This window comes from Gambusia affinis, linkage group LG23 (assembly GCF_019740435.1).
Source record: "Gambusia affinis linkage group LG23, SWU_Gaff_1.0, whole genome shotgun sequence".
NCBI lineage: Eukaryota > Metazoa > Chordata > Actinopteri > Cyprinodontiformes > Poeciliidae > Gambusia > Gambusia affinis.
The window spans coordinates 17,742,610-17,753,932 of NC_057890.1; the positions used below are offsets into that span (position 1 = coordinate 17,742,610).

Sequence of the window (11,323 nt, forward strand, 5' to 3'; positions counted from 1 at the left end):
TGATGTCATTGTCACAGTCTGTGATGTCATCAACTGCAGAATTGTATGCAACACAATTCTGCATATTTTTCATTGCTTGCAATATCCCTGACTAGTTCAGACGTTCGCACAGCCCTTTAGAGAAGTTTACAGATCAACGATTTTAGTGATTGTAGTTTGGAGAAAATGTCTCATCAATCATCGAGATTCAACAGTGGATCGATGGGATCCAACTGGAGACGGGGAGGCCAGCAAAACCCCCCAGGCAGGTTCCCTCCTGCACACCCGACTGTCTTCTACGGGGAAATCCAGAGACTCAACTACCTCCTGGAAATGGAGAGAGCAGGAAGGTTTGAAGACAACCAGAGACTGTCTCACCTGGAGGCCGAACTGGAAGAGACGAAACTCCAGTTAAAAAAACAGAAAGATCTCAAAGAAAGTTTCATCAACCAGGCCAAAGATGCAAAGAGGGAACTAGAGAGATTAGAGAAGTTCAGTGACCCAGCAGTCCTTAATGCTGCGGTCACTGCTTCCAAGGTTCACAGCGACGTGAAACACATGAACAAGAAGTCCTTACAACAAGACTTTGAGGAGTTGAAGGTGGCCCACCTCCTCAGCCGGGAAGCTTTTGTAGCTGAAATTCAGGCTGAGAGAAAGAAAAGTGAGGCGCTGCAAGAACAACTGAACCAACTCCAGACTTCCTTCGAGGAGCTGAGCTCCAAGAAAGAAGCTGATGATGCTCTGCTGAGGCAGGAGGAAGAGACACAAAAGATTCATGAAGTGAGGCTTCAGGAGGAACAACAACTGCTGGAGAACCTGAGGACTGAAAAAGATCAAATGTTTCTGGAAATGTCCCAAAAGATCGAGTTCCTGCAAGCCAGTGAGAAACATCTGCAAGAAGAACTGATTCAGTTCAAATGTTCATATGAGGAACTGAACAGTAAATATGAAAGAGATGTTTCTACACTGAAGGAAGACTCTGAAAAATATCAGGAGGAGCTGAAACAGGAGAAAGACTCCAACATGGAAAGAGAGAAGGAGAATCTGCAGCTGATCAAAGACCTGAGCGCTGAGAAGGAGGAGCTCCTCCAAAAAACATCCAGAGAAATAACAATCAGGCAGAAGAGGGAGAAGCAGATTCTCCAGGAACTGGATCAGGTTCACGGTTCATATGAGGAGCTAAAATGTAGATTTGAAAGAAACATCATGGAAATACAGCAGCAGGTCGAGACATACGAGATGAAGATAAAGCAGGAGGAAATCGCTCGTTCAAACAGAGAACAGAAAGAGAATATCATCCAAGAGAGAAAACTTTCTGCACTGCAACAACTAACAAAACTTCAGCAGCAGATAAAGGAGGAAAGAAAAGTTCACCTGAAGAAAAGAGAGGAGGACAAGATGAGTCTGGACAAACTGAGAGCAGAGAAGGAGGAGCTCCTCCAAAACATGTCAGAAGAAACAACAATCTGGCAAAACAGAGAGAAACAGATGATCCATGAACTGGATCAGGTTCAGGTTTCACACCAGGAGATAAAATGTAGGTTTGAAACAGAGATCAGGAGTTTACAACAGGAAGTTGAAACTTACAAGCACCAGATAGAGGAGAGAAAAGATCACATGGAGAGAAGAGAGGAGGACAAAGTGAGTCTGGACACTCTGAGAGCTGAATATGCCATCCTCCAGGAAAACACGACAACAAAGATCAAATTCCTGCAGGAGAAGGAAAGGAGCATCCAGGCTGAGCTGGAGGAGGTAAACGGTTTGTACCAAGATCTGAACTGTCGGTACGAAACCGAAATTACTGCAATAAAACAACAAGCAGAACAACATCAGGAAGAGATCAGTTGTCTGAAAAATGACCTGGAAACATCAAGAAATGATTTACTGCTGGCCGACAGTCAGAGAGCTGAGGAAGAAGATTTCCACCAGAAACATCTCACAGTTTCCCAAGAGGAGGAAAATTCTCAGAACCAAAATGACCCGGTTAAAATCTCCAGTCCAGAGGTTTCTCCAGAGGAGGAAATCTCAGGAGAACCTTTATCAGGTTGTTCCTCAGATCCTGAATCCTCAGCAGAGACCAAGATCTCTGGAGAAAGAGACCAACAAATCCTCCGGGATTTATTGGCCCAAATCCTGGAGGACCGGAAAAAGAAAAAATCCAGAATTTCATTTTGGAAAAAGGTCCAAAACACTCTGCGGTGGAAGAAACCGAAAAAGAAAGAAAACAGTGAAGAGAATCAAGAACAAGTCTGAAGTTCTTGATTGTGAGATTTAGAGGAGGAGAAAGACGTGCAGGAATCGAACCGAGGACTGGAATCGAACGTGTGGAGGTTGTATCCTCTGTGAACGGGGCGCCATGCCACGCTCCGTCAAATTTAAAATTTAAAAAGTTTTCCCTGTTGACAAACTATAAAATAGATCCCTTCCCAACCCAATTGGAAAAAACGAGGGCAGCACGGTGGTGCAGCGGGTAGCGCTGCGTCTTCACAGAGACCGTCTGTGTGGAGTTTGCATGATCTCCCCGTGTTTGCGTGGGTTTTCTCTGGGCGCTCCGGTTTCCCCCACATCTCCTAAAACATGTCGGTCAGGTCAGTTGGTCGCTGCAAATCGACCCAAAACAATTTAAGAAACTCCAAACCATAAAGTTCAGTTTTATTGTTGAACTGGTCAGATTAACTGGTCAGATTAACTGGTCAGATTAACCGGTCAGATTAACTGGTCAGATTAACTGGTCAGATTAACTGGTCAGTCGTTCTTTAGCCCTTTTCCCTCCGCTGGGTTTGTGGCCGACGGTTCAGTGCTGCTCAACACTCGGCTCAATATTTATAGCAACGTATTGATTTAAGAGTTAAAATGTTTTAATTTAATAATAATAATGATTTCTGTTTATTTTCTCTGTACTTGTGCTGTTATGGTTTGACCTTTGACCTTTTCTACTCACTTTTTATATTAAATTGCACTGAATTGTAGCTCATTAAACTGTTTAAATCTGTATTTTAATAAGATTATAAAAGGATCATGCAGTGGCTGTTTTAGTGTGACTGTGGCTCAGCGGGTAGAGTGGTCGTCTTGTGACCAGAAGGTTGCAAGTTCGATTCCAGTTTCCTCAGCCACATGTTGATATGCCCCAGGGCACTTAGTGCCAAGTTGCCCTCCGACCTGCATGTGTGTGTAAATGTGTGTGAATGTGACTGTAGTGTGAAGCTCTTTGAGTGTCAACATGACCAGCAAGGATCAACACAAGTTCAGTTCATTCTCCTGTTTTTATTTGATAAATCCTGTTTTTGTTTTTATAACAAACATTAAAAGCTGATTTAACAGGTTTGGGTTTCTTCAGGTTCCAGGATGTTAATTGAAGATTAGAGTTTAATCTGATCATAATTTAATAATCTGGACCATAAAGAAGATCAAACTTGTTTTATCTGGTTTGTTTGTTGTAAGAAAAAACAGTTTTATCAAAAATAACAGTTACTGTGATCTTTCTGTTAGTCTTTATTTATAAATACAGATTCAAGATAATATAAGAAACTTAACAAAAAGTGCAATTTAATATGAAAAACTGTAGAAAAGGTAAAAAGAAGAAGAATCAATGAAAAGCATGAAAACAGATAATTTAATCAGAAATCGATTCTTAGATCAATACTTTGTAATAAATATAAAACTTTTGTGTTGTTGAGCTTAGTGCTGCCTGCTTGTATAAAAGAGAAGGAAAAGGGGCTAAGAAATGGATAATTCAGTTATTTTTTAACCAGATTTATAGTAAAACTGTAAATGATGTTTTGATTAGGACGTTACTTCTAGGTTTTGTTTGTCAACCTGGTTCAATTCCCAGTCCTGGGGAATCGGCTGCATGTCGTTTCCTTCTCTCTCCTCCCAACTTCCTGTTCATCCTGTTAAATAACGGCCTAAAAAACTTTATTAGAGCCTAAAAATCTTTTTAAAACCTAAAAAGATTCATTTCACCTCAACTGGACCAAAGGTCAGAATCTGTTTCCTGATCTTAAAAAACAACTTTCTTCCTCTCTCTCATTTTCTCTTTCTTACATAATTAACAGGTTACTTCATATTTACATACAAACACACACACACACACCTACACACACACACACACCCACCTACACACACACACACACACCCCCTCCATGGGCTGCCACCTTATCGTGGTGGGGGGGTTTGAGTGTCCCAGTGATCCTAGGAGTCTTGCTGTGGGGCTTCATGCCTCTGGTTGGCCCCCCAGTCCAGACGGGTCCAAGGTGAGGAACCAGACCAAGTGCAGCCCAAAGATCCTGATGATGAAAACGACCATTGGAAACAGTGGTTCTGCTGGCCCCATCATGAGGCCCCACCCTGGAGTTGCCCCTTGTGAGAGGCGCTGGGCAGGACTGGGCTGACTTGTTGCCCCCGTCTTGGTGCAACAAGGGGGGGGGACAGACAGCCTCTCCCTCTACCTACAGGTTTGGGTCGGGTTCTGACTGTTTACCAGCCTTTTCATGTCCTGGAGGGGCTACTGGAGGATGCAGTTATTGCTGTTGACAATAATAAAATTATCATTTGTTATTGTATCTCCAATAACAAAAGATAATTTTATTCAAAATGTATTTATTAAAAAATGCTTAACAATTCCTGTAATGAATGAATAACACAATGAAAGAAATAATGTCTCATCTAAACATCCCTCACTTAATAAAAGTTAACAATAACTCTCCGCTCCCAATAACATGATACTCAGTAATGAACGAAATAATGTCTGTTCTGTAGACTATTGGAAAAAAAAAAATTAACAAATTAGCTAATTAACAAAAAATACCTCTTGTGTAGCAAAAATAACTCAAAATGTACCAAAAACGAACCCGGTCTGAAAGCGGAGAAACTCTTTTGTAAACCGTCGGTAAACATGGCATGTTGTTACGGACAGCCACGCAGGGCTGCCCGCACTGACGGGCTCAGGGATTACGTCACACGCAGCGCGGTGCGCAGGGCCCTAGTGCCCGTAAATTTAATGGTCCAATGAAGATAATTTAAAACACAGGACATTTCCTCACTTTCTAAAAAAAAAAAAAAAACCCGGGACGCCCGGGACAGGAAGTGAAATACGGACGTTTGGTCACCATAATTAACGGTAACGGGTGCATAACAACAGGTTCCTGCCATTGGTAGAATTCTTATAACAACTGAAGAAAACATAGTTACATGATTGTGCTATAAAAAGTATTTTTTATAGCACAACAGAAAATCTGTTGTTTTCTGATTGTGGTCTGGACTTTGACTGGGCCATTGCATTGATTAATGTCTTTTCCAGAAACTCTGTGGTTTAATTGACCCAGTTTGGACTCGACTTTAGTTGCTCTCAAAATATGTTCCATCATGGCGTCATAAGTTGTTTATTTTTCTACGGTTAAAGTTAAATTTCTGCCATTTGGAACCGAAAAAAATAAAATAACTCCCTGATGCATCAAATATTAAGAATTAAAAGAGGGCGGAGTTATTTTTATAATGATTTTACATCTTACTCACAGCGCCTCATTTTCAAAGAACTATTAAAAGCAGAGAAGTGAGCTGCTGTGCTGCCTGGGGACTCATATTCTAGTTATTAGCATATGCATATGTATTGTAGTGAATGTGGACTTAATCCCCCAAACAACCTCCTGCTGTCAGCCACTCACTGAAGCAGCAGGATTAATCCATCACCGGAAACACTGCCCCCGAAAATGCAAAACTTCACACAGTTTCCTGCAGCAGTTTAATACGTTTTAACTTCAATATATATTCAGAACCATTTACAAACGTCTCAACTTATTTCATATTAGAGCTTCTTTAATTAAAGTTTAAAGCTCCTGCAGATGAGCTGTAAATGTGTGTTTGTGACGACAGTCCGCATAAGATGAACTGTAACAACATTCCTCCAAAAGAGAGAAAACGAAGCCGTCCTCATCCTGCTCTGTGCCATTAATGCAGCAGTGCTGATGATAAACATGCAGAGACTAATTGAATATTCAAAGAGCCGAACCTCTCAGCAGAAAGCCTGCTGGGCTCAGAGCAGCCAACACCTCTGCAGCCTCACAGCTTCTGCTTCCACATTCCTCCAACGGAGATCAGGAACTTATCAGGAATTATGAGGCGATGCAGATAAATGATTCATATTTCCTGCTTTATTCACTTAATTCTGATTGTTTGTGGTTAATATTAAATTGTGAACCAGCCAAGAGCTTTGGTCAATGATCAGTTTTTTAAAATGGAAATTAGCATCTTTTATGTGTTCCTGCAAAATGTCAAATTAAAATGCAGAGTAATTAAATCATGGAGGAAACCCTGAGACTTGACCCCATGTTGTGTCTCATAAGATCCAGACTATCAGTGGCTCAATTATGGAAATTAAGAATAACTTGATAGTTCACTATTTAAATTATGAAAATCTGTTGTTTTTAAACGTATTTTCACCATTTTTATTGGTGTGGAATAAAAACTATTACTTTTAAAATGATTCAAAATTGGTTTAAATTTTTTAAATTTTGAAAATTTCAAAACGATTTTATTTGTAAAAAAAAAAAAGTACAAATAAATCCTTAGCAAAGTTATGCTAAAATTTGCTAAAGCTTTGTTTATCTTGTTGACAAAAAGATTTACTTTGACAATTCGATGCATTAGCATGCTAAGTGTTTTCAATTAGCAACAGTTTTTGGCAGGTTTTGCTTTCCATTACATGCAAAAGCTGAATATAATATATATTATTGTGGACAGGAATAAAACCGGGAAATGTTTTATACTTGTTTTGTCAAATTTGTCCAATTTGATAATATAAAACTAACCTTTTGAATCGTTACAATATTGGCATGCTAGCATTAGCAAATTATCTAAATATATAGCGAATGGAAAACCAGAGAATTTAAATTGTTCCATTGGTAACAAGTGAGGCTGTTATAGAAATAATAAAAGTACGAATCATATTTTAGCTCCTTTATCCTCAAATGGCTGTTTAAACATTTTAAATTGCTTTGCAGCATTAGCATTAGCATGCTAACAGTTGATACAATTGAAACTTTCTGGCAAAGTTTATAGCAGGAGCTTACAAAAGACATTTAGTTATTTGGAATTGCTTAATCAGTCGTTCTTATTTTGAAATGTTATTTGGATTGATGCTTACACATCTTGTCAAAGAAAAAATGTAAAATATTTAAATTAACTCAAAGATAGCATGAGTAAATACAAAATGACGCTTTGCATTAGCGTGACGTTATTGGACAGTTTCTACCACGCAGTTATTTTAGGATTCAATTAGAAACTCATTGAAATTGTGAGAGTTTCACATTTCTGTTCGTCCCTCATTGATCCAGTGAGCAGCTCCACAGATACGGCTAATAAAACAGATTTAGTTCATCTTATGGTCACTAAGTAATTCCTGCTCTTTCTGCTGTGCCAGTCAAAGTGAAACTGGGATGAAGGCAGGAAGTTATGATTAAATTGTGCAGAATGAAGTGTGTGTGTGTGTGGGGGGGTGTGTGTGTGGGTGTGTGGGTGTGTGTGTGGGTGTGTGTCTATTAGGTGGACAACTTGGCATTAAATCTCATTAAGGAGTGTGGATGAGAGCCGAACACACACCCACACACACACACACCCACACCTACACACACACACACACACACACGGGTAATTTAATCATCACTATAGCTCCACACACTCCCATCCGGCCATTCAGATGCGTCTGGCTCCATTTAGTTAGTGGAACATCCCATAATGAGGGCGGTCAGTCCGTTTGGACAAACTCCGTTCAGATTTATTGCAGAGTTTTCAGAAAGTAGAACTTCTTTACAAACATTTTATATTTTTCTGCAAATGATTAATAAGTAATTATCATTCTGTGCTCTACCAAAAGCAGCAGTTAATTGTGAAAGTTCAAAAAACAAATTAAACACGGAGAGCGGACAATGAATCACCGGCAGCTGAGTCTAGTAAAAACAGTTTCTAATTGTTGTGTTGGGCGGCCGCCAGGTTTCCAGCCTAACAAGTTTCTGCTCGGATAATTAAAGCCCCATTATCAGGAAAGTAAAAAAAAAAAAAAAAAAGGGTTTTCTGCCGTGAAAACGTACCAACAAATACAAATCTCACTGGTGAGATAAAATCTTCTGTTTATGATTCTTAATCTAATATAAAAAGGTACTGGAAGATCTTTAATGAAAATATGGAGGCTGAGAACAATAATCTAGTGAATGGACGATGATTACTGAGATCATGAACGTTCTTAAAAAACTGTTAAAATATTAATAAATATGTCTCTGCATTCAATAAGCATTTCTGAAAATGTAATAATATTGAACATGTTTTAGTATTGACTGCTTTGTGATATTTTTACAGTGAAAATCACTGAGTTTGTGGAGCTTAGATGAATTTTTAAATATTTGCTCTTAAGGAAATTTGCTAGAGAAACTCGGAAATTTTTAAATTAATCTCAAAAATCTTCTAGAAAAATGTAAAAAAATTTGTCTGAAAAGCAAAACAAGGAATTAAACTTTGAAACTCAGAAATTTCCTTTTTTTTTTTCTAGAAATTTCCTGAAATTGATTTAAGAATTTCAGATTTTTTTATGTCAAATTTAGATTTTTATCATATTGTTGTTAGATTGACACAGAATTAGAATCCTGAATTTAAAGCTAAAATTATTGGCCAAAATAGCTTTCCATACTTATCTATTAATTTAACAATTTAGCAGCAAGAAAGGCTTTTAAACTGAAAATGTTTGTGTTGTGATAGTTTTTGATGAACTTCATGTCTGCTGTGTAATTTTGTAGCAAAAAAAGACTTTTTGTAAAAGACAAATTGTAAAATATTAATTGAGTCCTGCCGCTGTGTTAATGATTTTTCCGTTAGATGTTTAGAGATCAGTCTAACTGCTGTTCTTGCAGGAAACATTCCTCCACGTTTCTCCACAAAGTAGTTAGTTTTACACGAGTTTCTTTCATTCCAGAAGCTGAGAGTTTCTGATCTTTTTTTCAACGTTTTATGATTTACCATCACTTCATAAGGTGTTATTGAACCAGTTGCATCAGATTTAATATTTTCTTCCCAAACACGGATAATAAATTGTCCGGTATGGGAGGCAATAAGTGGTAAACGTCAGCAGCCACTGGCTCCCCCGTTAAGAGGTGGAAGTAACGTTCAGTTTTGTTCGGATGCATTCTGCTCATGTGAATTGCTTCAATAATGTTTTTATTAATCATATTTCAGTCTGAGACTTTTATTTTGTTGTTTTATGAGAGCTCTTTTGCCTCTCTCGGTTCCTATGAATAATACATTTCTATAGTTCCAGCATCCAGTTTTAATGGGTTGGCATCAATCTGTGTTTTATAAGCCATAAACCTGGAGTGCAAGTCATTTTTCTGCTTTCTGGGAAATAAACTGCAATAAACTAAAGAACATTTCAGAAAGCACATTTCCAATGACTGAAGCATTTAGATTGACAAATGGCTGTACTTTTATTATAATTCTGCCTGTTTATGGAAAATGGTCTAATCAAAACACATGCAGGCTTGTGAAACAGGAACAAACATAATAAAACTCACATTGTCAGTGATTTTGAAGAGATTAGATCTTTGTTACAGGAATGATGACCTCTTGATGATTATCCTACAGTCTCACGGTTTTAACAGTGAGACGGTTTTTCCTTTTTCTGAGATGTTTTCACACCTGATAGTCCAGTAGATTTGGTTCCATTGGGGCCAAAACAGCAACACTGATTCTCTTTCTCTGCATTTAGTCAAACAAATCACTTTGAAAATCCTGTTTCCCTCCTTGCCTGTGGGGGCGCTGCACCAACAACCTCTGAAGGAAACGGCATGAGAACCTCTGAGCAAAACTTCCTTCACAAAATGTAAACAAAAACGTAGTGGCATCAGATTTCAGCTGGAGGGTTTTTCTCTCTGCATTTCCTTTGACCAGGTAACTACATTAACTGGAATTCTGAAAATAATTTTACCAACTTTGAAAAAACTCATTTTGCATTAGGATAATGTATTTTTTTTCGGCTGCATCAGAATTTGTGCTTTTCACAAAAATCCTATGGAAATAATTTATTTGTCACAGAAATCACATGATCAACAACCAGATGTTGCTACTGGCAGAAATAACAAAGACGACAACAGGAAGTGACTTAATGTGTGATTTCAATTGTGTTAGCTAATGAAAACATACCAATTTCAAAATTGTATTTATTTTTTTTACCTTAGTGGAATAGACAAACTTTTATAAACATTTGTAATGAAAACTGATTTTTCTTTTTTGTCTTTGGTGAAAGACCACAATCCATTTCTTCTGCTAGTGCTGCTAGCATGTGTATTTTGGTTGTATTTACCCACAATGCCCTGTGCTGTAGTCCACTTCCTGCTTTCGGCGCGGTCTCCGGTCTGCTTGGCGTTCATATATGTATTCAAACTGAACCAGAGTTCACTTCAACCCAACCGACATCGAGGTTTGCAAGCTCCTCTAGTTTGATTCCGCCAGATTCCGCTCCAAAAGCAGGAAGTGGATTGTAACGCAGTGCATTCTGGGTAAATACTACAACCAAAACAAAAACATTAGCATAGAGCTAGTGGGAGAAATGGACTTTTAGCAAAGACAAAACAGAAATCCTACCATTTTTGTTTCCGATTGGGGAAGAACCAGAGGTTTTTGTGTTGTTTCCTTCAGTGGTTCTTGTTGCAGCGCCCCCACAGGCCAGGAGGGGAACAGGTTCCTCAGAGGGTTTGGTTGGTTTGACAATAAACGTTGTAACTTTGATTCCCAATCAAACCGAGTCTAAAAGATGATCAGATTTAAGAACAGTAAAAACACAACAGCCCGAAAATGTAGAAAAATGTCAAACTTTTTAATTTTAGCATTTATTTTGGCGAGGCATTTTTTAGAAAATAGCCTCTGAGGATTTTATTAAAAGTAAATTTTGAACAAGAGAAGCTGCTTTAGCTGAGGACGACAGATTATCTTTGTAGATAAAAGGTCAAATCTGATTTTTTTTTTCCTGACCATCAAACAAATATTTTAGTTGCTGTGCAGCATTTTTCCTGAAGCAGCAGAAACCGTCTGATAAAGACGGCGTGGGGCTTTCCAGCATGTCGCATCATCAGAACTGGAGTAAGAATAAACACTCAGACGTCTCTCACGCTGCGATATCGATCTGCTCGCTCCATGATGAGGCGTTTCTGCACTTATTTCAGACGGAGCTTTAAATAAACCTGGAGGACCAGCTGGCTGTTTAAAGGTCAGAGGTCGTCATGCTGAATGAAGCCTCTTGTGGACGTTTGAAGGGTTTCTTCCTCCCTGGTGATCCTGGTGACTTTGTGTTTGTCTGAATTGTTCA

The 11,323-nt window shown here is 38.6% G+C and overlaps 1 protein-coding gene across 1 annotated transcript; it reads left to right on the plus strand.

The window, feature by feature from the left end:
- The first annotated feature begins 201 nt into the window (after window positions 1–201).
- LOC122826814 (trichohyalin-like) lies at window positions 202–2,341 on the plus strand. The gene has a single exon (XM_044109152.1). The coding sequence runs from the start codon at window positions 202–204 to the stop codon at window positions 2,230–2,232; it is 2,031 nt and encodes a 676-aa protein (XP_043965087.1). The 3' UTR covers window positions 2,233–2,341.
- The last annotated feature ends 8,982 nt before the right edge of the window (window positions 2,342–11,323 follow it).

Bases quoted from the DNA above. Each gene is read 5' to 3' on its own strand.
- LOC122826814 (XM_044109152.1), top strand. From the start codon at position 202: ATGGGATCCAACTGGAGACGGGGAGGCCAGCAAAACCCCCCAGGCAGG.